At 42.5% G+C, this 25,608-nt stretch overlaps 1 protein-coding gene across 3 annotated transcripts in view; it reads right to left on the bottom strand.

Moving 5' to 3' along the window:
* Positions 1-23,112, bottom strand: part of PELI1 (pellino E3 ubiquitin protein ligase 1) — a 42,583-nt gene extending 19,471 nt beyond the window's left edge. Inside the window, exon 1 of one of the 3 annotated variants that reach the window (XM_063152324.1) lies at positions 22,911-23,112. Coding sequence is in view for 1 of the 3 variants with exons in the window: in XM_063152323.1 (XP_063008393.1) it covers positions 10,714-10,768 (55 nt within the window). In the remaining 2 variants the exon portion in view is untranslated. Of the gene's footprint in view, positions 1-10,713; positions 10,859-22,120; positions 22,141-22,910 lie in introns of those variants that run through there. The other 2 variants (XM_063152326.1, XM_063152323.1) reach the window with 2 other exon arrangements.
* Between the last annotated feature and the right edge of the window lie 2,496 nt (positions 23,113-25,608).

Genomic DNA, 25,608 nt, shown 5'->3' with positions numbered 1-25,608 from the left:
TCCTTACTGGCCTTCATATTAGTGACCCTCTGGAGCAATCAAGCAACACCACACAATGTCCTTTTCATAGCTAATCATGCCCCATCTTAATCCAGGTTTTTTGAGGGTTTACTTTGCCCCTAGGCACACTTCTGTGTGGCTGCCTCTGTATCTCATCCAAGAGAGTTTGAACCAGTTTGTCTCCCTGCCTGTGTTTACTCACAGCCATGCTCTACTCAGCTGTTCTTGTGTCAGCACTGCCCCTCACTTTTATGGTAAGGAGGCTTTAATGATTTTCACAGAATCACAAGAACTACACCATGCCTTGAGGACTGGAATGAAATGCCTCCAGCATGCAGTCGGTGGGCGAACTAGCTGATTTCTCCTGGAGTACAGATACCATGCCAGACTACAACAATGCAATCTGTAGCCCAAGATATCACTGCTAATTTTATGAAGTGATGCTGAACTGCAGGGGAGGTTCTTTCTTTGAAGTTGAAAGAAATAAAGAGCTCTATCGTCATGTTCTTCTGTCTGACTCACAAACAGATGCTGTACAGTTTGATACAATTACGTGATTTCACATGACATTCTCCATGAGCTCTGAAGAGGAAGATGCATTTCTAGCTGCTTCAGCTAAAAAGAGCTTAACAGCCTTACACACAGGGGCAATGGGCAACACCATGGCCTCTAGTGTCCAGACAGGCAAGAAACCTGAATGGCAAACTCTTCATGCTGGAGGTAACCTTATCAGAATATTAGTCCCTTCAAGACTGACATTCTAAGCAACCTGTTGATAATTTTATTCAATGAAACAGGCAAGGAGTGGACTAAAAACCCCACGCAGCATAAGAGCTTGAAATTACTGCACATAGGCTATATTAAAGCAGAGACTGAAGGAAAGGAAACACTGAGAAATGGGAGCAAAACAGCTGGTGGAAGGCTAGGACATGTAATGATCCCACAGGGGAGGTATATTTGTACACTCAATGCTGAACATTGAACATACACTATACACAACCTGAACTCAGTTTCCCATGAAGTCAGGGGCTGAACTCTGATCAAAGCTAATGATATCCAAATAAGAAAAAATATTTCATGCATTCTAAGGCATCAGCACTGTTAGGGGGTTCCCAGAAGCCTAATCTCAGGTGCATGAGGGAAGAAGAAAGAAGGGAAGATTACTGATTTACCAGTCTCATTAATCTTTTACTGTGTTACGTCACATGTAATCTCTGTGAAGGGAGTTCCCATGTCAAGCTACTAATAAAAATTCATACTACAGTGTTTTAAAGAGATTATAGAGGGGGGGGACCAGCCTGAAGCCAAGAACATGCTATTTAGAGTATACAATAGAAATGCTAATCAAATAATCTGCAGGAAGAGGAGAAGGGAAGGAAATGACCTAATCCCCTGCACTACTGTGTGGTGGCTTATAGCAAGAAGTAAGAAAGTTCTTACAAGGGCCAAGAAAACAAAGGTCCATTGTTATAGCTACAGCTTCCAGATAAGAACCCTTTTCTGCATCTCAAGTTTCTGTGACATGAAGGGTAGATGGTACTTTATGAACTCTTCTACACTGACCACTTCTGGAAGGGGTAGGAGAGATTAATTAGAATTGCAGGACAGCTGAGTAAAAGATCTAAATAGAATCTTGAATTCTTAAGGCACAACAAAATCTCCTTCAAACAGATTTGCCAGCTCTAAAATGCTGCTCATCCAGCCATGGTGATCCTTAAGCAGCTGTGGAGCAATTTGAGATGGAAGTAGCCTAGTTATAGAATGGCAACAAGTCATCACACTGCACAGAGGCATTTCCCATCACAGGAGTCACACTCTGCCATTAGACAAACCTAATGAGCATTTCTTATGAAGTCCTGTTCCATCCTTACATCTCTGTGAGCCTGTTCCTCAACTGCAGCAGGGAAGTCTTCCACAAGAGAAATGGGTCCCAATGAGCAATTCAACACAGCAACTGTTGCCCAAGTAAGACATTTGGGGATTAAGCTACTCTTTAAACAGTGTTGTGGTTTAACCAACCCCAGCCACCAAGTACCACGCAGATTGCTCACACCTCCCCTGGCTGGTGTTAAAGGCAAGAGAGTCAGGGTAAAAAAGGTAAAACACTCAGGTTGCAATAACAACAATTAAGTATTTGAAATAAACTAAAAACACAGTAAGGAAAAGGGAGACAATATAAAAGAGAAAGAAAGGAAACCCAAAAAAGTGATGCACAGTTGCTCACCACCCCACTGCCTGATGCCCAGATCATCCATCAACAGCAGCCAGCCCCTCCCAGCCAACTCTCCCAGTTTATAATACTGGGCATGATGTCCACTATGGGAAACCTTTTGGCCAGTCTGGGCCACCTGTCTTGGTCATGCTCCCTCCCAGCTTCTTGTGCAGCTCCTGACTGGCAGAACACAGAACCCTGTAAAGTCCTTAATTCAGAGCAAGCACTGCTCAGCAAAACATCAGTGCATTAAAACTATTCTCATCCTAAACACAAAGCACAGCACTGTACCAGCTGCTGTGAAAATTAACTCTATCCCAGCTGAAACCAGGACAGATGGTTCTTCACCTGGCTTCAAGTACCACCTGAAGCATCAGATGTGCTGAATTCCTAAAAATTCAAGACTGAAAGAATGATAGGCAAAGCCTAATTCTGAAGAAAGCACATTTGTTTCCAGAAAGGTCAAACTGATGCAAGTCATCTGCCAAGTCAGAGCCATACAGATGTAGCTGCACCAGGCTTCTTTCCAAGACAGTAAACTTTAATTTCCGAGGTACCTGGAAAAAAGCTACTGTAAAAGATTTCTTTTAAGTTCTCTAGGACAATTTCTGGTTGAATTAATCTTAGCTATGCACAAGCATTTCCTTAAAGAATTTTTTAGATGTTGTTCAGCAAACTTTCAGCATCAGAACACAGATTCACTGAGCTTCAGGTATTATGGTTTCCCCTAAATACAAAAAGGGAGGCCCAATTTTAATTCATTTCCAAGACATGATTTTTGTACTTGCAAAGTCTTTAAGGTTATAGCAGAACTAGCAGAACCTGCATTACCTGAAATTTTTCATTCCCACAAAGCCAGATCACTTGACCATGGACTTTAGAGAGAATTCTAAGATAGTTGTTGGAAGTAGTAACACCTTCTGTTCTGAAAAACATCTTTATCTCAGTGATGAAAAATATTCCATGTTAGATTATTCATTCAGATTAGCAAACAAAGATAGGAAAAGTATTCAGTTATAGAAATTCAGCTATAACTGGCTATCTCCCCACACTCACATTCTAGAGAAAAATTATGTTAAGAGGGGCTTTGTTTAAAAACTATTCAGTACAATTTCTCATCAACTTCCACATCACACAAATGGATCTCTTACAAGAAGGCAAATATGTTTACCCTCAAAGAGATCATGAAGAAAAAAGTCAAACCTATCCAACTGCCCTCTGCTTTATTCTAAATTCCTAACCACACTTACTAAACTCTTGACACTCACCATTTTGACTGTAGTCCCTCAGCAATTGTGGTAAAAAAAGGGCTGGATAACTTCAAAACAGCTCCCCTCACTTCTGCACGACAGTGTCCCAAGTCCATAGTTCATACCTGAATACTTTGCAAATCACTGCTATTAAACAGTCATCCTACTACATTCTTCCCCCTCACTTCAAACTCCAGACAGTCTTTAGACAAGGTACAAAACTGGGTCCTTTCTAAACACATCACCTCCAGCACTTGCACATGACCTCTGTTCCTCTGAGAGCTGTGGGAGGGCTGCCTGCTCCCTGCAAGCCAAGGGTCAGCTTTGCACAGGGGCTGCCGGAGCTGTCACAGCCCTGTACCAACACATGGGGTTCAGCACCTCTGCTTCCTGTACTGCTGACTGTCAAGGACATCCTTCTAGGAATAAATACTGTTTTGTGAGCTCAGGTACAGAACAAATGTTACTTTAGGCAGTACCCAAGAGAATAAGAATTGATTACTTGTCACATGCAATAGGTTTCTAATAGAGGAATAATGAAATATGTCTTGATACATTAAAAACTGCCCCTTAAAAACTAAGGTGAACCAACTTTTATGCTAATACAACTTGCATTTAGACATAAACACAAAACTAACTTTTTGCACTCTTTAGTTCTCATGTGCATCACATCCTACAGCCAGGAATTCAAACAATACAGGTCCAATACATTCTGGTGTTGGACCCCCTGCCTGTTCACAGTTTGTTACTGCTCAGTGAAAAAAAAATCCCATGCCAGTTGATCAGGTCTTTTTCTTTCCTTTCTAATCTCACAGGCAATGCATGATTTAGCATATACAGGCACAATACTTTACTTCCTACACTTCTAATCCAATTTGGTTAAGAGGTTTATTGCTTATAAAAATAAACAGGCAGTCGCACTTTAGGCAGGCACTAACACCTAACAAAAAAAAGGTCATTCCCAAATAGTAGCAGTTCAGTGCTAGAGATGCCATCCCTAAATTCTACTCCTTGGCTGAGACAGAAATAATACAGTTATTTCTTTAGAGTACAAGGGAGAACTGGTAGCAACTCTGGGCTCCTGTCACTTGCAATGTTTGGTATTAATGTGCCAAATATATTCCCAGCAAAAAAAGCCCAGGAGAGAATACCTCAACCATGGAGATGTACAATTTCTATAGGGACCCAAAGGACTTTGGTCTGACTCTATGGTCAGGTTTTAATTAACAGCTAAGGAAATCATTATGTTCCACATTTGATTTACAGTTGCAGGTTTTCAAGGTTATCACTAGTTTCAAATTTTCAATTTTCTATGTCCAAAGAAAAATGTTACTTTTACAAAGGGAGGGTATCTAGCTCAATATGGGAACCTTAAGTTAGTACAGCCTTCACTTACAACTGGAAGAAGAAATTTTCCCAAGAGTGTGGGTCATAAAAGATAAGCAAAGGCCTTTTGGTACTAAGAGAGTGGTCTGTTTGTTTTCAAAAGAGCCAGGCATTTGAAATCTGTATTGCTTCTTGTCTACTCAGCATATGTCAGACAAAATTTAGCAGATGAAGACAAAAGTAATTTTAGGTTGGTCGAGTACAGGGTTAGTGACAGGCACTGTGGCAGAACATTTTTCCAGCAACTGCCAAAGTGATGCACCCATTGTGAGGCAGTGTTAGAAAGTTCAGCTGTAGTTTCATGGACTGCCCTGGCATTTTCAATGATGCTATGCCACATTGCAAACTCTAGTGCAATTACATCAGCAAGGCAGCACTTTGACTCTGTAATTCTACCAGCAAAGAAAGTGTTCCTGAAGACAAAAAATGTTCTTCCTTGATCCAAAAGAATTCCACAGCAGAATTCTGTGTGAATATAAACCTTCAAAATTTGGCCTAGAAACTAAGACTCTTAAAACTGAGGTTTGAGAACACAAGTTCAGCATATTTCTCATCAACTAGTGACAGTTTATTTATTTGACATAAAATGTTCAAGCAAAACAGCTGAACAATTTATTCTGAAAAAAACCATCCCAAAACACTAAGCAAAAACCCATGCTTAAAGCTCTATGTTGGTCAGGACTCTGGCTTTCTGTACTTACCAGCTCATATTTCAAAGCTACCTGGAGACACCTCCAAAGCACAAAAAAAAAGGCTGAACAGTTAAAGATGGAGCTAGATTTGAACTAACACAAGCATGAAATCAAATCTACATTTCTTTCTCTTTCAGGCATTTTTCTGACATGCAGAAGTATCTTCACAATTGCAAACTCACTTCTAGTAATGACCTCTGCTCTGCACTTTGTACCTGTATGCCTTGAGATGCAGGCTTTGTGCAAAGAATTACTTGTTTTCTCTCAAAGAAGAATTTTTCCATTCAGGAAATAAGAAACATTGTTGGGCAAATACACTGAAAAGTGCATACAGCCACAGAAACCAGCAGTTCTGACAGCACCACAACCAAGTGATTTTTGAACAGTACCAGACGGTTCAGAACACAGGAGTACTTTCAAGAGTTTGGAAATAAATGTCACATGATTTACAGCACCACTTATTTATTAACCACACTGACTGGCTAATATAGTACAGATTTCTTCCTTTCTGAACCTTTGGAAAGAGACTGAGAAGCCTCCACTTTAACCCATACACTGCCTGTGTGGGTGTCTCCCACAGAAACCTTAGGCCCTGTTTGTGTAGCACAGCAAAGTTAACAGCAGCAGTCTAGTCTGGAGGAGCCATTCCACTTGCCCCTTTCATTCCGCCATTCAGTGCAGACCGATTCATCCAAGAAACCCGGCTCCTCAGAAGTGATATTTGCAAGCTTTGCAGGGCAGATTGGCCCGATCTGACTGATACTGTTTGTGAACTTTGTTTCAAATTGCTAATAGCTACTCACAGCTCAGCGGTGGTGCCTCGTTCACACCTATTCACAGAGGTTTGTAAAAACTTTGCTGTTTGTCATGTGTTACTGTTGTGCTTAGCGATGCCTCCTGCCATCCCTTTGGAGAGCAGAAGGCTCAGAGGTAATGAACCGCCATGGGCAACCTTAAAACAAGTTAAGAAGACACTACCCAGATTCAACAGAGATGTCTGACACATTCAAGCTTCTGGACCAATGCCAATTCAAAGTAAAACAAAACAATCAAAAAACCCCCCAACCATTTAAGGAATATCTTCTATGTAATTAACTATTCAACAGAAGTACTGAAAAACCTAAAGAACTTCAAATATGGCAAAGTCATTGGAGCCAATTCAACCCTAGACACCCAGCTTGACTTTATGAAGTGATCCTCAGGCTGATCATCAGAGCTGCCTTTAGCACTCACCCTGTGTTGCCTCAATGCAACTTTAGTGGCAGAACAAATCTTCAAGCATGCTCAGTCTCACTCCAACAACATCAACCCCAGCTGTAGAACAGATATTCTCTAAACATAAAGGAAAGAAAACACTTTCTGGCTTAGCAGCCACTGTTGTACCTCAACTTTCAAAAACACTGAAGTCATTCTGCACTTTTAGCATTTCACTTATGGAAGTGTGTGGATTAAATGTCCCCAAAATAAACCTTGAACCATACAAATAACCAGAGCACTGTCAGAAGCCTGCTCTCCTCAATTTTATAATAGTTTTCCTTGTGTGCAAACATGACTGCTAGGACAAAAAGATGCAAGGTCAGCCACTCTGACATGTTATCAACACTATACAATGTTACAAAACCAACATGAGGAATATATCAGGTCCAATAATTTTATTAGTTTCTGAGGTGAAGTATTTTTATTTTAGTAATCACTTCCAAGTTGAGGCTTTTTTCCTTGTTAGAAGGGAGTAACTTAATTTAAATTGCAGAAAATTTTTTAAAAACCCAAAACCAATAAAAACAGGTAAGCACAAAAAAACTATTTTCTATAAAAGTCTTCACTTTAAAACCAATTTGTGGCCTAAGCTTAAAATCTAACAGTTATAGTAGCCCTCTCATATCAGAAATAAGATACAGTTTTTCATTTACTCAAAAGAGTGATGTAAATATTACGGGCAAAATGCAGATATGTAGCTGTTGACACAAACTTTCAGCCCTGAAACTTGCCCAACAAGAACTGTGAGTTCGAGCTTGGTGCCCATGGAGCAAAGCACTACTTTTGGGAACAGCTGCACATTCCCAGTTTTGTGACAGAGACCTGAATTTTATTGCCTCTGCTATTAAAACTTACAACTAAGCACCCTCACATTTGCTGTACTAGGATTTGCCAAAGCCCAGCTGCAGGACTAACTCTGTTTTACTTGTTCTATGTTTTTCTTTTTAAAAAGAGGACTGAGCCTAACATGAAGGGGTTTGAGTTTAGGAATGACTGGATTTCTTTTCACAGCTGGTCCTGTCTCTTCCAGTCATCCTCCCTCATCCAGCAATATGAAAACTCTCACATGTTACTTACTAATTATTTTTATTAATACATTTAAATAAATATCTTTGTTTCCCAAAGACAGAGCATGGTGCTTATTCCTTACCTTTTAATATACAAGTTTACCTAGACCATAACAATGGTATAAGAAAAAGAAAGGCTGCAATTCACCCCCAAAACAATACCACTGTGACTGTGTACGCTGAAGCAGCAAGATTTATCTTTACTGGCAAAAAAAAAAAGTCTAGAATACAAAAGTTAAGCAGAGATAACAGAAGGCCTAACACAAAGGGGCATTGAAATATCATAGTCAAAACTCCCAGAGAAGTGGCAGCCAACTGAAATTAAAGATCATAAGAAAAGCTTTCTTGTTAATTGAAAGCAACATGAAATCTCTGATTGACCACAAATGCACAGAGTAATCTAAACCAGCTCCAGCATACAGAAGACAAAATCCTTTGACAGAACTTCAGTCTTTCAGGTAAATGCCTGCAAACTCAACATGCTGCAAAGATGGTTTTCACTGTCACAAATGAAGATTCTCTAATTAAATTTTAAAAAGTAAAAATACTTGCAGCCTGTAAGTTTAGCCCAGATTGGAATTCTGCAATAAGATACTCTTCCTTTAGTGTCTTTTTAAAGCATGCCAAAGCCATTAGTTAAAAGGATAATCTAAATAAAGTCATTGTTAAAAAAATAAAACTACATCATGCCATGGCTGGAACAGCTAAGGTACTGGTCAGAAAGGAAGGATCATTGCCTGTCAAAGCAACAGACTTAGTTCTCTCTCTCTCTTTATTACTATATTAAACCTTCCCAATGTTTCACAAAAATAAAACTGAGATTTGTACCTCATCTGATTAGCAGATGATCAATTGTACTGACTGACTTTGTTTCTAAGTATACTGTTCCAAAAAAAACACCCAAAAAAACCTAGAAAAGGCATGCTAAGTAAGGAAAAGAAATTAAGAAATTGAAGCCCCTATTCTGTTTTCCGTCATCTACCAGGTCACTTCACCAAACCTGACACTTGGGCCCAGTTAGGCAGCTAAGTAAGGATTCAGCTGCACTGAAGGCAACTGCAGTCAGCAGCATCAGCAAGATCACTATCAGCCTACCTATGCAAGACTGTACTAGAGCAAATCTTGGCTGCACATGTAATTTAATTCACCACTCTGACTCTGGATAAGCCCCAGACCTTCAAAATAATTACAGTGCCGTCAGAGACAATGTTCTCTGTCAGGTACAGTATTTAAGTTGTGCACTGCTTCTCTCAAGAGATGAAGCACATAAATGCCAGCTACTCTCCAGCTTCTGAAGCCACCAGCTCCAACACTGTTTCACAGCTCTTCCTAGAGTTTTTCCAAGTGTTTTTGGCCTATGTACAAGTACCTGAACACAGCAAGTCCTCTCTGACCACCATGTTTCATTAGACAGAACCTTCTTCCTAATGCATTTTCCAAGGAGACTCTCAAGTTTATAAAGCAAAGCTGTAACACCTACATTACTTTTAAAGGTCTAGACCATACTGCACTATCTATCTCTTGAGCTTCCCCTTGAAACATACTGACAGAGTTAAGGCATTTTGGACTAAGAACTCACGATAGAAACTCGACAGAAAATCAAGAGGCACAGTGAAATACAGGGCTGATCAGGAACTAAAATAAATATGCAGCATGAATTCAAGTCAGCAAACTCATGTTGAATAATGAAGTGGTATTTCCCATACCTAAAATGTTTCAGGCTGCTAACCACCAATACTGACTGCTCATAACCAGTTTCAGAACTTTGGCAGTTGAAACAGAAATAGCAGCCATTGAAGTACTGATAGCTTTGATCATGAAAAACATTATTATGATTAGCATCTCACGCCTATTTGCTCCAATCCCCTGAGATGTAAAATAAAACTATAAACGTTTTCAAAGTTATGTGCCAAAAGTCCTCTCACTATTAATCACAGCCTTTGTACTCTCAATTTCACTAACATTAACTCCACTTGCAAACTGGTCTAAGCAAGGTAAAGTTGATGTTCTCACAACACATTACTACTTTGGTTCAAGCAATACTGAGAGAAGGCAGCAGCTGTTGTCCTCAAACCAGAGGGCCAAGGAAAGGGAACAAGCCACAGATACATTCACAGGCAAAGCTAGAGAAAGCAATGCAAGAATTTGAAGTCTACCACATCAGAAGGATATACAGTCAGTCTAATAACAAAACTTAAGGCACAGCTCCCTGAACCTCTAAGGAAACTCCCACAATTAATTTGTTTCTCTTGAGTTAGTGAGAAAACTCAGCTCATGGAAAAACTCTGGTTAGCAGGTCTGGAGTAAAGACAGGCCAAGGACTGCATAGCTCATATCTGGGGAGGGGGAGCTACATGTGTGCACAGTCCAGAGAGACAGCATGGAGAAGGCATCACTCTCATCAGGCACTAAATATTGTATCTGAGCCTCTGGAAATAACCTCAGGTAGAAATCCAACATTAGGGCATGAGAAAGTAATTTTGGCACAGTTTAGAAGGCATGTCACTAATAACCTGCATTTTATAAAAGCTATGGTTGCTGTAGTGAGATATTATCCAATGAACTAATTAAAGCATTCTCTTCTACTTCTTAAAAAAAAATATAGTGATTAGAGAACAAATACCTTTACAGATAGCTACAGCAAGACAACAGAAATGGTTTGTATTGTTCCACACTTGGACTTTTTGCAGCTTATCTCAATCAAACTCTCCCAGAGGTAAATAAAAGCTCTATTTGAAAGGAACTCTAGACGTAGTTACCAAATTCTCTAGATGAAAAATCTGAAAAGAAGTTCACGTGCAATTTAAAAAGTCGGTTCTGGTAGAACAAGTGTGCAGATGCAAACTCACCGTGTGCAAGCCCCTCGAGATTGTACCCGCGCTTCCACTTGGATTTACGATACATAACCCGAAGCCCGGCGCGCAGCGGGAGGGCACGGGCCGGTGCTGGCAGAGAGCTGAGCTCAGCTAGCTGCTACTGCAGGCACGACAACGCTGCGAGAGAAAGCCAGAGTGAGACCACGCGGTTAAGCCCCATCCCCGCCTGCAACTGAGAACTGTCAGCCGGCAGAGGCACAGGTAGGAGATCCACCTGTCACTCACAGCCACTGTAAGGAATGGTTCCCTAGAGGTTGGCTCAGTGTCTCCCACAATAAACATGTCTTTGAACACAGCGTACACCCTTCTCTCCAGTCAGTACTCCTAGTGCAAAGCAGCTCAAGCGCTCAGTTCTTCAACATTGAGGGAATTCAGCTGCCAGTTGGTGTGCTCAGAATTCACTGAAATTGAAGAATATGTTCTTGCAGGTAAGCATTAGACAAGTGCTGTCAGTCGACACCCTGGCTGTGTGTTACTCAAAACCATGAAAAATAAAGGGATGAAAGGGCTGGCTTTAACTTCAAACTACTTAAGGGGAGTTGGATCAGATGAACTCCAGAGTTCCCTTCTAAATTCTTCTCTTCATTGACAAACCTGGCCACTAGCACAGAGGCATGAGCTCTGCATGCAAAGACAGAAGCCCTGCATCACAGAGCTGTTATTTATCACCTATTTCCATGACTGCAGGAATGCCTGACCTTAGTTGCTAACATATAGCAGGAACACATTCTGCAGTTAAACAATTTCAAGGTGGCACAAAGCACTGCTGCCTGCAGAAGCAGCAGGCCTGCCTGTGGCCCAGCAGCTATGGCACAAGGTTCTGCTCAACCATGATTTCCACAGACCCACCCTTCAGACTGTTTCCCAACTGGATTTACTCAGTGATTAGGGCACCTCAACAGATGACAGGAACCGAGAGTTGGGACCACCTTCCACATAACTGTGCTCATTTCCAGAAAAATAGTAAAATTGTGCATTTTTAAATGCATGGACTAATTAATAGTGAGAGAACAGGAAATAATTTATTTCTGAGCAGTACTTAAAAGCTACGTTAAATCTTGAAAAACAAAGAAAGTTTACTCCCATTTTTAACTAGAGCTAACTTTGTTTTCTGTATATTCATTCTTCTATTCAACTTTTGTTCTTTTAAGTAGCAGAATCTATATTCATCAGTAAAAGACTGCTTAGCACAGCAATAATCTTATTAGCATGCATATGGAGTTAAAACTAAGCTTTTATGAAGGATGTTGTAAAATTAAGCTTGAAAACAAGCACAGTAACAGCGACAAATGAAAAAAATTAAAATTCTGTCTCAGCTACAAAAACACACTTGGAACAATCTATAGTTCTGTCTTCATCAAGGCTTAGTCATTTCCTGTATACTTCTTTTCTTCCCATGGCAGTATTTTGTCTGCTCACACTAATGCAAGGTACCTCCATAATCAGTTGCTACAATAAAACCTGGGATACACCAACATTAACACAGGTTATGGTCCAGTTGGAAAACTCTTCCACCAACAATTCTTCTGAACTGGTCACTTGGTTGCATGATGGGAAAGCATCCTCTGACACTGCCTGGCAAAGATAACCTGCAGAAACCAAACAGTCCCCAACAGAGACTCCAGTACACTGTTGGGAGTGGAAGGAGAAGACAGGTGTAGGTCACAAAATACAGTCTCTGAAGATTGTGAGATAATATCTGAAGATTGTCAAAGCTTAAGTAACATTCCCAAAACTCATCAGTATCTCTGAGATGAAGTAAAGTCTGAAATATAAACTATGGCTGAGAATTAGACACCTGACTTAAACCCATGCTTAGTACTTCAGCTTAAGAGTGAGGTCTAAGAAAAACCACCAACTGCCATGGTTAAGCTTACAATACAAACTCACTTGGAATTCCCACATACTTTAACTACAAGGATTATTATTAACAGGGAATGTAGAACACATTGTGATTTTCAGTCTCTATCAAGAGAGACTCCCCACTCAGATGTAGGTCTCTCAAGCACTGAGCAACTTTACCCTCTGCTAGAGTTGTTAAAGTTGCAAAGCAGAAACCAGACTGCCGCCTCAGCAGGAGGAGTGAAAGGGAAAACCCAGGTTTCACCAAATGCCATGCTGCTCCACATCAACACAATGGAGGGGAATCCTGTTCCACTCTCAGTGCTATGAGCCACCTGGCCAGAAGCCATGCTTATGCATAGCTACTTGGCCTTGAGGGTTGAAAATAAAAAGATGAAGAGCCAAAATTTGTGGCCAGCAGACACAGCTGTCAGGCAGGGATAGGCAGACCTAAGGACTGTAGCATTACAAATGCTCCAGCCCATACTGGTTGGAAGTTTTGCACTTTATCCTATTCTTTCCCTCAGTTATTTCCTTCCTTTCTTTGTCTACCTACCACAATTCCCACTTGTGCTCTGCTTCTCCCCCCTACCTCATCCTTTTTTGTCTCTTCAAAATTCAAGGTCTTTCTCTCAGGCTTCTTTCTATTCATACAGTAAGGAAGTGCTGAAAAACCAAAGTTTACAATTTTTGGTATATTCAGCTTCCTGTCTCAGGATTTTATTAAAATCAAGTTTCTTGAAAGATGGTTGACAGACTCTGCTTTTAACTGTAACTGTCCTCAGTAACAACATATCAGTCAGTATTGAAGGAAAGAGCTCACAAATAACACAGTGTGCTGATTTAGCTCCTACAAATGGAGAGTCTGGCCACTGCAGAGATGTCTGATCTACAGCTCTCACTGACATGAACACTCCCTAGCCACACAAATAAAGACTGTCATGGTTCTCCCCCAAACTCCTGCAGGGACAAAAATTAAGATAATAGCAGATTGGATGGAACAGCTCTAAGAAAAATCAATAACAGTAACTGTAAAATCTAAAATTAAAGTAAGTCTGGTTTTGATGCTTTCAGTACACATGGTACATTAAATTTGGCATAAGCCCAATGGAACATGAAGTACTTGTGGACAATGTCTGCCAAGAGCCAGAAATACAGTACTTAGTCTTTAAAGAACAAACAGAGAGCCTCAGTTCATTTCTACTTTATGCATCTGAAAAAAAATTAAATCAAGGTGATCTTTCTGAGGGAACATTTGTATTAAATCTAATTGGCATGCTTTGTGCAATGCTGAATGGAACCCATGCCCATTGGCAAAGAATCACTATTTGTCATTCTGTAATCCCTTCCACTTGTGACAAAAGGGTACAAACAGATGTTAGACCTCCCCACATTCCAAAACGCTGTGCTTTCCTGCTCAGCATCAGGTTTGTGCCTCATGTAAGCTTTCAGCCCGGTCCTCAGTCATGGTGACACTTCTGAACATCTGACACAGTGAAAGCAGAAGAAAAATGGGAAGCCTGAACTGAGAACTAAGGCTGCACTGTCATTTTTTTCACCCCCCTTCCCATTTGTTGGTACTTCATTAGTTTACATGCCTCAAAGCAGAGCAAGGTTTGTAGCTTTAGTAGCTGAAGAGTTACTTGCATTTCTGTAGCAGATTCCAAACATTAACAAATTCAGAATCAACACACCTGTGAGTTCCTTACCTTTCTTAAAATAAGGACAAAAAAGAGACAAGCCTGCCATCCATGTGGGGCTTTGGAGACATCCTGCACCATCCCAGCACACAGGTTCCTCTCCCTGCCTTCTCCCATGTCCTGTGCTCTTTGCTAACTGAACAGGAGAGCAGAGCACAATTCCAGCTTTGTTATGGCTCAGCCACAGCCCTGCTTGGGAAACTGGAGCAGCAAGAGAAGAAATAGGCAATGCTACACTTGACACCAGCCCTAAGTGAGGCAAGAAACTCATGCCATCTCTCTACATGTTAGCCAAAACTATCTGAATCTTTAAAGCTGTTATTTCTTGGTGATTGAGGTTATGAACTATATAAAGCAGCCAGATAAATGTGACTTTTACTCCTCCTCATTAACAGCTGTAAAATAATAGCAGAATGTCTGCAATACTTGCTATTGTGGAGACTGTAAGACTCAAGAGACTGAAAGACACCGGACAGGTGATAATTAACATGATAATATTCACTCCTCCCCATGACTGACCTCTCTTGGCTTTAACCTAAGCATTAACTCTTCCCTCACCTTTTGGATCGGGCTCCTCTCTCTGCTCCTGTTTATACTTGGCAACTTGAATGAGCCCCTCCCCAAAGTTGGGGGGAGTAAGAGAAAAGCAACAAAACTTTGTAATGCTTCTCCTCTCGAGGCAGAGGTTCCTCCTGCTGTCTATGCACATCTCAGAAAATGATATATGAATGCTTATTTCAGTGAGGAAAAAATTAAATAGCCCATATATATTGGCACAGGAATTCAAAAGTAGTTGCTGTATCTAAGTCAAAAATGGTTTGTAAGCCCACACTTCCTACTAGAGCACCCTGACCTTTCTCAGCCAGCAGTGAGGGGTACAAGAACCTACCCTATGTCCACATCTGCTGCTCAGAACCTCTCTGACAAACCTAAAATACTGGCCACAATACTGACTGCATAAATATGCACACGTGCAAGGAAAAAAAAAAAGGATAAAAATAAAAGCTATTTCTGCATTTATTTACCTGCATGATCAAGTTCAGTTCCTCAACTTCAGCAGGTGGCTGACAGCCTTAATACAGTAATACATCACTTCTTTCAAAATAGACAAGAGAAAAACCCCCACAAAGCTGTTTCTCTCACCATGGCACACTCCAGCCCTCAGGAACAACCCTGAGCAGCTTACAGAAACCTCACCCAATAGGCAACAGCTCACACTGCACCAAAAGGGAAAGCTCAACTGGAATGGTATTTCACATCCACCAAATGCAGCACCTAATAAATACTAAAACAACTGATGTGGGCTACCAGCAGCATAGCAATTACCTTATTATTAAAGAAAAAACAAAAACAAAAACCCAGTATGATGGATCCACCTACCACAGGAATCAAGAGATGATGACTTGGCCATGAAAGCACAAAGGGGTGATCACCTGTCTTCAGACTAATATGCATTGCAATTTATCTAAGGCTTGGTCTAATAATCCCAGGGTATGAAGTGCAGTTATAAAAAATATGATATGTGTGTGCGTGTGTGTGTATATGTGTATTAAAACACAATCTTTGAACTTTAAGAGACAAGGACAGCAGCCTGGAGCAGGAAGCAGTGTTTATCTGAAGTGTCAGCGCTACCATCACAATCTGCCTCAACATTACCACATGAGAAAAAGAACAAATGAAACATTAAGTGTCTGCTCTTGGGCCTTCTGGCTCTCTGCACTGCCTACTGCAGAGCTGTCACACCTCTGCCCTGTTAAAAAGCAGTTTTTTAACTGACTGTCTCAAAGTTTCAGGCCATTCAAGCTGGTTGTCTCCCAGCTCTTTATTGAAAGCACATTAAATAAGTACCCCAACAATTAGTGGCTGCTGAAATTAGGTGTTACCACAATGGCTTGATTTACAGCTGGACTATTACCTTCTCCCCTTGTAACTATTCAACAGCACACACAGCGTGCTCATGCCACCTGTGGGCATGGTACAGTTTTTTGTGGACTTCTGAAAGTAGCATCCTAAATCTGAAACCTAATTACCACAAAAGCTTGATCAGGAAGATCAAAATAGCAGTATTGGTTGAACAGGCCATAACTGGCCTCTCAAATATTGAGTCAACTACTCTAGTTTCTGACACAAGGAGGAACTCTCCCAGCTTCTGTCAGAAGGTTTTGTAGCATGTTCCTAAATTCAAAAGATGGCAGTTGCCCAGCAAAAAGGAGTCAGACCCAAATCCAAGAGGGAACACATACCTACCTCCAATATTAGTAAGGGCCAAAGCCACTTCACTCTCATGCACTGCAGCACAGAAGTTTAAAGTCATCTTCTGCTAACTTTAAAGTACAGCAGCAATCCAAACACAGCAACACAAATATCTACCTGCATTTACTTTCTTCCACATTGAGCACTCCTCAGAGTATTTGAAGTGGCTCAGAAAAGAGTAAAGCAAACCAAACAAAGAAAAAAAAACTAGTGGGAAATGACAGAACTGACATTTTTAGAATATAGCAGTTTATCCCAAGAGGTGCATTAAAAAAAGCAAAATGAGCAACAAGTTCTTTAAAAGTAAGTAAATTAGTTATAGTAAGCCTCTATATATGATGAATTGTGCATTTTTACCCCTAAGCTCATACCAAATAAACAGTTCAGCTCCATGATCTGACATAAGGATCATTGCTTATTTTCCCTGTTGAAACGTGTGTTAAATGATGATTAAGACATATAATAATTATTCTTGAAAAAATATTGCATGGAACTACAACTGCTTCAGATAAGTGGAAAGGATATTAAGGTAGTGTAAGACAAAAATCTAAGTATACCTATTAACACTTAAAGAGAAGAGGAGCCTTGAGATTTCTTAGCAGAAATTCTTCAGGGGCCACTTTTATCATTTAACATGAACAATGTGTCTTAGGACAAAGAAAATACAGATGCAGTACCCAAGCTTGTATGATTTTAAAAATCAAGTCCTTACTGTTCAATACAGCTAGACTATTAAAAGCAGAAGGATCTGGGAACAGAGAAAGTAGGCATTTGGAAAGGCATGATCTCAACAAAAGGAAAGGAACCACAAATATATGGAAGCCCCAGCCTAGCTCTGAGACTGGTTAAACCTTGCCTTGCAGTGCCCCAAAGGATGTGATGTTTAAGGGGGCCCTATGTGCAGGCTGCACAGGCACAGGAGGGCCTTTCCTAAATCCCACATCTCTACCCAGGTGCCTTGCAAGCTGTTCCACACATCACTGATGAATTCCTGGGCAAAGATGGCCAGCTGGGTGAAATGTTTCAAGCTGGACCCAACCCAGAGATGCCAGTTTGACTGCCCTGACCCAAAGAACAATGAAGCCGTTCGTGGTTTTGGCCCAGATCAAGGGGTTACCATCCATGGGGATAAGCTGGCAGGGACAAACCAACCCAACAGCTGCAACTTTGCAGTTGCTCACTGCATGGTTCAGATAATTAAGCAGAAACACTAAAGAGACAAGCAGGGCAGTGTGAGATGTACAAGTCACATCACCAAGTTTCTCCTCACTATGCCTTCACAAATTCTTGCAGGCCTTGAGCTCCACCCATGTCAAATCTCAACAGTCTTCTCAACAAAAACCAAATCAGTGCCCTCAAATTCAAATTCTATTCCCCACCTTGTCCATCAAGTAAGGCAAAGAGGTACCCCAGCTCAGAAAAGAGCATTTTTAAGCATTTGTAATAAAACACAAAGGGTTATATAGTTACAGAAACATTACAAATATGAAATAGAAGCAGTTAAGTACATCCAGACAGGTGAATCAATTGGCAATGGAAGGAAAAGACCCATTGATGGTGGTCTACTTGGAAGAAAATTCTGCCTAGGCAGGGATTTGTGCTTTATTATTTTTCTGGGTTTTGGTTGCTTTGGGGTATTTTTCTGGTTTTGTATCTTCAAGTCCTAGCTCCAACAAACTATCCCCTACAGAATCCTACTTTACTAACTTACTCCAAACCCATAACCTGCAAGTACCTATACATTCATATATCCCAGTCACACAAAACCTCAATAAATCCACAAAATATTATCTAGTAGCTATTCATATTATCAACCACCCTTAATAATAACAAAAAAAAATTATTCCAGAGATCATTTCTGGTTTGGCCCTTTTTAACCACAGTCCTTCAATACCCTCCTTGCTGTTTACACATATACACACACCCTGATGTAGCCAGACCAGCATCTCCCTGCCCCAAATATCTCTGTACTATTAAAAAAAAAAAAAAACAACTTCTCACAAGGAATGCTTTTCTCCCTTCTAAAAACACATTTATGCAATTAACTTCTACAAACAAGGCTGGCACAGAAAACCATCTGGTTGGCGTGGCTGTCTAGCCAACACCAAGGCAGACCAAGAGCATTTGGAGCCAGCACTGACACATATCCCAATTCTTCTACAACATATACAGGTGAACAAGGAAAGTGAGTGTGAATTGAACAAATCCTCTTCCTGACAGGAATATAATTACTGGACCAGAGTGAGAGGTTTTGACCGCTTCTAATCTAAAAACTGCAATATAGCTTTAATTAGAAGAGTAAAATTATAGGATACTCCCACTCCTGAAACCACAGCCAGAAATTCACTGCAAGGTTTAGTCCACTCTGCTCTCGAGTATGAGATTCAAGCCCAAAATTCAGCATTTACATAAGTACCATGGGTGGCATTCAAGTCCCTGTGATTAAATCCAGCAGCATGGATTAAAAGCAAGGTCAGCAGATTAACTTTTATTACCTGTTCCTGAGCTGAGCCGTGCTCCTGCATGGCAGGCTCCAGAGGATACCATCAATCCTTAACCAAACACTCCCAGCCAGGCACTGCACTCAGCCCCAACCAAACAAGCTGCTGACTCGCTCACACTCGAGCCCACGTCCCCAAGTGCCACCTCACACGGCAGCCAGGAGACATTGCAGGAGCAGGACTGGTGCTGATGAGCACCCACCTCCAGCACAGGGTGCCAGCAGGGGACAACACTTTCTCCTGCAAAGCCTGGAGCTTCCAGGCAGCTATTTCACAATGCCTCACCATACAGGGTTATTCCAGAAAGGGCACTTTGAGCAGCCAGGAACATTTGGTGCTCCAAATCACGTCACATGGGTCAGCAAAAGAAGGCCATGCCACAGGGCACACCTAGGCAGCCCAAAAGCTGTGCACTCACTCGTGCAAAGCACTCAAGAACCTCTGCCTACCTGAAGGAAAAGCTTCTTTTCAAACCAGTAAAAATACAGGATACTTGTGAGACAGCATACTCATAGTGTGCAAGACTCATTTTTCTGCAAATCAAGTTATTGTCAAAGAGTTTTTACTGCTTTTAGCAGAAGGTAGAAACAAGTAGAGCTTGCCTTTTTTTTTAATTTTCAGAAGTATTTCTAGCAGGAAAAAGAGCTTCCATCTTTTTTAACTTGAAAGGCAGGCTTTTGAATACATACATTCAAACATTTTAAAGAAGAAACACAATCACTTGTAGCTACTAATTGCCATTACAAAATGTTAAGGCCACAACAAACGTGCCATGATGCTCCCCTATTGTCCCAGCCCACGCAAAGCAACCACTGGAGAGCCCACAGCAGCACAGGGACAGGGAAATGCATCCACAACCTGCCCCCACCTCCTGAGAGGCACAGAGCCACTACAGCTTTGCCTGACACCGTTTATCATAACTAAATTGCTGTTTGACTTTCCTCCCCATGAATCTTCTCACCCAGGTAGACTAACTGGGCCTGACTGGAGGTGCAGCATTAATTTCAGTAGGACTGGGGAGCTGCAGCAGCAGCAGTGTGACACTTCCTGGTGCACCCTGCTAACCGGCAGCTTGAAAGGAAACAGAAACAACATCAGATGGAAACATGCTCACGTTTTTCCACTGAAACTCAGCAGCGTTCAGCCGTGCTGACCTACTTCCTACCCCGTGTCTTTGCTGTCACTTCCTCTGACAGTTTGTCAGCACGCTTGTGAATGTGGAGATCAAGGAATGAATGTCTGCGAGGCAAAGGAGCTGGACTTTTTCATCCTGGTGTTCAGTCAAAACTTCTACAATCTAACCAGCAAGTAGCATGGTGACCAGCCAGCAACAAGTACCTCCAATTACTGGCAGCCAGCAGGAATTGCTGATCACGGTGTAATTTCTCTTACAAGTACGCACTTAAAGGTGACTGATTTCTTAGGAAACACCCTCATTCTCCTTTTTTTTGCTCAGGGCATGGATTAGCATCTACAACAGCTTTGGGTTTTCCACTTTCCTGTATTCCAGAGTTCCTGACTGAAAAGACAATTTATATCAAAAAATTCTTGTAATTAGCTCCTTACAAATGAATAAGAGTTTTAAATACCACTGGCTCCAAGCACATGATCCTCTATTTTGTAACTACAAACTCAGCCACTAGCTATAAATGCTGAAGTGAAAGGATCCTGTTTTCCACGTCTGGTTTCTTAATAGAAACCCATATTGCCTCCAAATTACAAAATGGTCGTAGCAAAGGTAGTACATTAAATTTTTCTTTAACTAGAATTACCCTAGTAGTTACTCAAAATGTAAATTTCTAAGATGATCACTAGCACGGTGACCTGCTGTGTTGAGAAATACATTCCAGTGTTTAGTAAGAATGGAAACATTCATGAGGCACACGTTACACGACTTTAGTTACACGACTTTACTCAGCGTAACAGTAGGTGCTCCTACATGTTTAATTCATTTGAAATAGGAGATGCTGAAGTTTAAGGTACCCAGCAGCAACCTACATACAACCAAAATGCATTCCTAAAGCTTCCTGCCAGGCCATTCACACGACTTCAAAGAGTTAGGACACTTCTCTCGCACAGCACCAAGAGAGCCTAATTTTCCAACTACCAATGCTCACTTTTCAGCAAGCCACGCTTTTTCATGGGGGACAGGACTGTGGTGGAGAGGAAAGGGGGAAATGTCCTGGGCAGACGTCTAAACTTCGGCTCCACATTACTCACTCCAAAATTGTCGGCCTAAAACATTACAAAGCCGCACAGACCGCACAGCAATACATGCAAACGAAGATGTGGGCAGCCCGTCCATCGCCACTAACCTACAGAGGCGCCTTCTGGAACAAAAAGCAACTCAAGATGTGTCATCAACAGGTCATCTGGCTGCTTCTTTGTGGGAAAAAAAATCCGAAACGCTGCTGAACAGAAACCGGAAACGGCTTTTTTTTCCCCGGGTCTCCCCCGCCTCCCAGACGCGTTCAAAATGAAAAAAAAAAAAAAATAATAAACCTATCGTCCTTCAGATGTAGGAGCGCCAGCTTCTAGCTAGCTGAAAGGCTTTGTAGTTTTCCTTACCAAGTAGTGTTTTCAAGGCAGAGGAGTCCCAGAAAAAAATACCAAAAAGGGGTGGCCTGTAAGGCCAGAAACAGCAGCATTACAGCCAGACTGCTTTTTGCTCGCGTGTATTCCAGAAGCTGCATTTTGCAGAGGTGAAGTAGCTGCAGATTTCGAGGTGGCATTTAAAACAAAAACAAGGGGGGTAGGGGCAAGAAAAATGCTTCCGGTATAAAAACGTGACTACTTTAAAATATACCATTTTTCAGAGGAAAATTATTCAGCTAAAAAACACAACTGGTCCTTCTCTTCCCTGCCTTTTGAATATCTTCTCTACAGCTGTTGCAGGCAGAAATGTCTCCCTCGTACTAGATCGTGAAAACATATTATTTAACTAGGTGAAAGCAAGAGTGAAAAGAAAAACCGGACACAAGTTGCGCTGGACGGCGGGCTGCTCACAAAAGAGCCAGGGCTGAGGAGATGGGAGAGAAACGCTGCAATTCCCCCAAGAATCTTAAAATCAAAGACACAACTTACCCACCGCCCAGCTAGATTTTTCCAGAGTAAAACATCATCCAATTTGGAAGAGCTAGGGATTAAAAAAAAAAAAAATCCAAAGAAAAAGAAGCAAGCTTTCCCAGAAAGATCTTTCAGGTTAACAACAGCCAAACAAAATCCCCCTTTGTTTTGTTGTCACCCGCCTGCGTGCTGCTCCCATTCCGCGCTCCGGCACGGGAGCCTGCGATCAATGGACTTGGCGGGGGAGGCGGGGGGAGAACTCGCTCTCACCCCCAAAAAATACACATATATCGTCACCCCCGCCAAAAAAACCCATCCACCCCCGAATTCAACAGAACTCTGACGCTCAAGTATTGCGCGATTTTTATTTTCCTATTTTTTTTCAAGTGATGTTTTTCCCGAGGGCAGACGGCTCGGCAGCCGCTCCATGACAAAGAGCTTCCCCAGCACATTCAGCCCCAGAGCGGGGCCAACTCCGGGCGGGTGGGAAGCAAAAAAAAAAAAAGATTAAACAAAAAAAGATTAAACAAAAAAGAGGGAAAAAAAGGCAAAATAAAATAAAAGACAAAAACTTCCCAAATCCCGGTGGGGGGGGAAAAAAAAAAAAAAAAAGAAAAGAAAGGAGAATTATTTTAGGAGCAACCACAACAAGGGAGCCCTGCGAGGCGCAGTACAAAGCGCGCAGGGCGGCGGGAGGGGAGGAAGGAGCCCGAGGAAGGCAGGGAAGGGGCAGGCCCCGGGCAGGCCCCCCCAGCCCTGCGGCAGCGGCGCGGGGATGGGGCTGTGTCGCGACAGGCGCGATACTCACCGCGGGGAGGAAGGAAACGCGCACAAGAGGCACCCCACGCCGGCAGGCCGGGAGCGGGGGGAAGGGGCAGCCTCAGCCTCCTCACGGCCGCGCGGACGGCGATAGTTCCGACTGGGCGACAAGGGGAGAAGCCTCAGAGCGTTCACCTCCGGCGGGCCGGTGCTGGAGCCGCAGGCGGGGAGCAGCGGGAGCAGCAGCCGATGCCGATGGACGCCGCCGGCTCCGCCGCCCTCACACCGACTGTCGCACGCCGCCCCCCGCCCCGCCTCACCGCGCGGACACCGGCGGGGCGGGGCCGAGCCGGGCCACGCCCCCTGCCCGCCCCGGGGCATGGCGGGAGTTGTAGTCCCTGTGTGTGTGCGCGTGTGTGTGTCTGTGTGTCTGTGTGTGTGTGCCTGTGTGTGTGTGCGCGCGCGCAGGGGTGTGTGCAGGTGTGTGTGTGTGTGCAGGTGTGTGTAGGTGTGTGTGTGTGCGTGCGCGTGTGTATGTCCATGTGCAGGTGTGCAGAGACTGTATCAGGTGCTAAGTGTTTCTGCACAGGAGAGGCTCTGGGGTTCCATTTTATTATTTAGAGGAGTTTCAGTGCTAACTCCTGGAGAGAGAAGGATGGCAAGCACAAAGTGAACATAGAGCTGAGCACTGTTACTGACAATAAAACTGCTCTCTGGCGCAGAAGATTAAAGAGAGCCCTGAGAGCCCCTGCACACAGGGTGATGAGGACAAGAACCTGTATTTATCAATGGTGATGGATAGTTGGGTGATTGTCATTAGCTCTCCTGAAACTGACTTGGGCTTACAAAATATGTCTGGTGTGTTCATCAGCTTAATGAGACTGTGGTATCTCTTCACACTCTCATTCTGGGTATATTAAGCTTCCACCTATCAAAAAAGCATCTCATTTATTTATTGTTTCCTTCCTCAAAATGTCCTCTTTGCTACACCTAAACATTATCCAAAGGTAGCAGGCTGCAGTCTCTTGGCTGGGGGCTTTTGGGTAGACATGAAGGACTGAACTAAGAAAAGAAGGATGCTGTGGGACTTTTCAGTCAATTCCTGCTGGCATTTTGGCTGCCTCAGCTCATGCTGAGCCCTGATGTGTGCTGGGAGCATCAGCATTAAGTCAAAGCAGGGCGTGGCAGGCAGGGTAGGAAGGGCTAAAGGGCATTTCCGCAGCCATGGTCACCTGCAAATCCCTGTCATGTTTGTTTACTTTAATTCTTAATGAGCTGTGTTAATTTAATTCTTAATAAGTGTGTCCATGTGCAGGTGTGTGTCCATGTGCAGGTGTGTGTGGGTGTGTGTCCATGTGCAGGTGTGCATGTGTGTGTGTGCCTGTGTGCAGGTGTGTGTGCCCATGTCCGCTTACCTGTGCTGTGCAGCACTGAAGTCCCACAGAGCCATTGGCAGAGTCCCCAGAGTGTGGCCAGCAGATTCCCCTCATTCTGCTCCTGTGTGACCCCACCTGAAATCCTGCCTATGGCTCTGGTGTCCCATATATGAAGGACGTGGAACTGTTGGAGCACATCCAGGGAAGGGCTGTGAAGCTGATAAGAGGACTGGAGTGCCTCTCACACGAAGACAGGCTGAGAAAGGTGGGGCTGTTCAGCACAGAGAAGATCGTGTGGAGAGCTCACAGCAACCTCCCAGTACCTGCAGGGGAACCTTCAGAGCAGCCAGAGAAGCTGTAGCAACAGGACAAAGAGTAATGGGTACAAACTGAAAGAGAGGAAGTTTAGGTTGGATATCAGGAAGAATTTTTTTAGTGTGACACTGGAACAGTGGTGCCCAGGGAGGTTGTGGATGCCCCAGCCCCAGCAGTGTCCAAAGCCAGGCTGGACAAGACCTGGAGCCACCTGGTCTAATAGAAGATGTCCCTGCCCAGGGCAGGCTATTGGAACTAGATGATCTTCTAGGTCCTTTCCAAATCCTTAGCATTCTTCAATTCTACAATTCCATGTGTGCACGTGTGTGTATGTATACATACATATGGATGTATAGAAAAATGTATGTATGTATATATGCCCATGTATGTATGTATACATGTATATTTCAACTGAAAGACCCTTCTAGCCACATAAAGACTATACTAATTGATTTTGCTCTGCGTTTTCCATAGCTTACCAGAAATCACATCCTTGATGTGGTCTTCAATTTTTTTCTTATACATGGTGAGAAACAGATTTTTAAGGGAAATGGGAGTTTTTACCACCACATCATTCAGAAAACAGCATGGTCCTGCCCCAGCAGAACACACAAAATCAATGGAGATGCTTTCATTGTCAGCCCATCGTGAATTGTTGAAGAATTATTGAGTCAGAAATATTTGTGGTGCCAGGGTGTGTAAACTCTAGCAGTCATTAACCTGAGTTTCACTGGCCCTGGGGTTTCTAAGAAGAGATTAAGTGATGTAACTTGAAGCTCCTAGATTATAAGAACAAAAGGGGCCTGGATGATCATCCCTCATGATCTCTGGTGCAACCCTGCACATCCCAAAACAGCTTTTTCCTCAAAGGCAGTATTCTTTTAGAACACCTGAGATAAAAATGGCCCTGATGGTAAATTCACCACACCCCAGCTTTTGGTGGCTGCTGTAAACAAAGCCCCGCGCTAAAACTGAGCTCTCCTCAGAGCATTTATTGGTTTGCCTTTGGATTTGCTGTAACTTTGTGCTCTGTGCTCAGCAGCTCGTTATTCCATG

This window comes from Melospiza melodia, chromosome 3, assembly GCF_035770615.1.
Source record: "Melospiza melodia melodia isolate bMelMel2 chromosome 3, bMelMel2.pri, whole genome shotgun sequence".
Taxonomy (NCBI): Eukaryota; Metazoa; Chordata; class Aves; order Passeriformes; family Passerellidae; genus Melospiza; species Melospiza melodia.
This window is presented reverse-complemented; position numbering and strand designations above follow the sequence as displayed.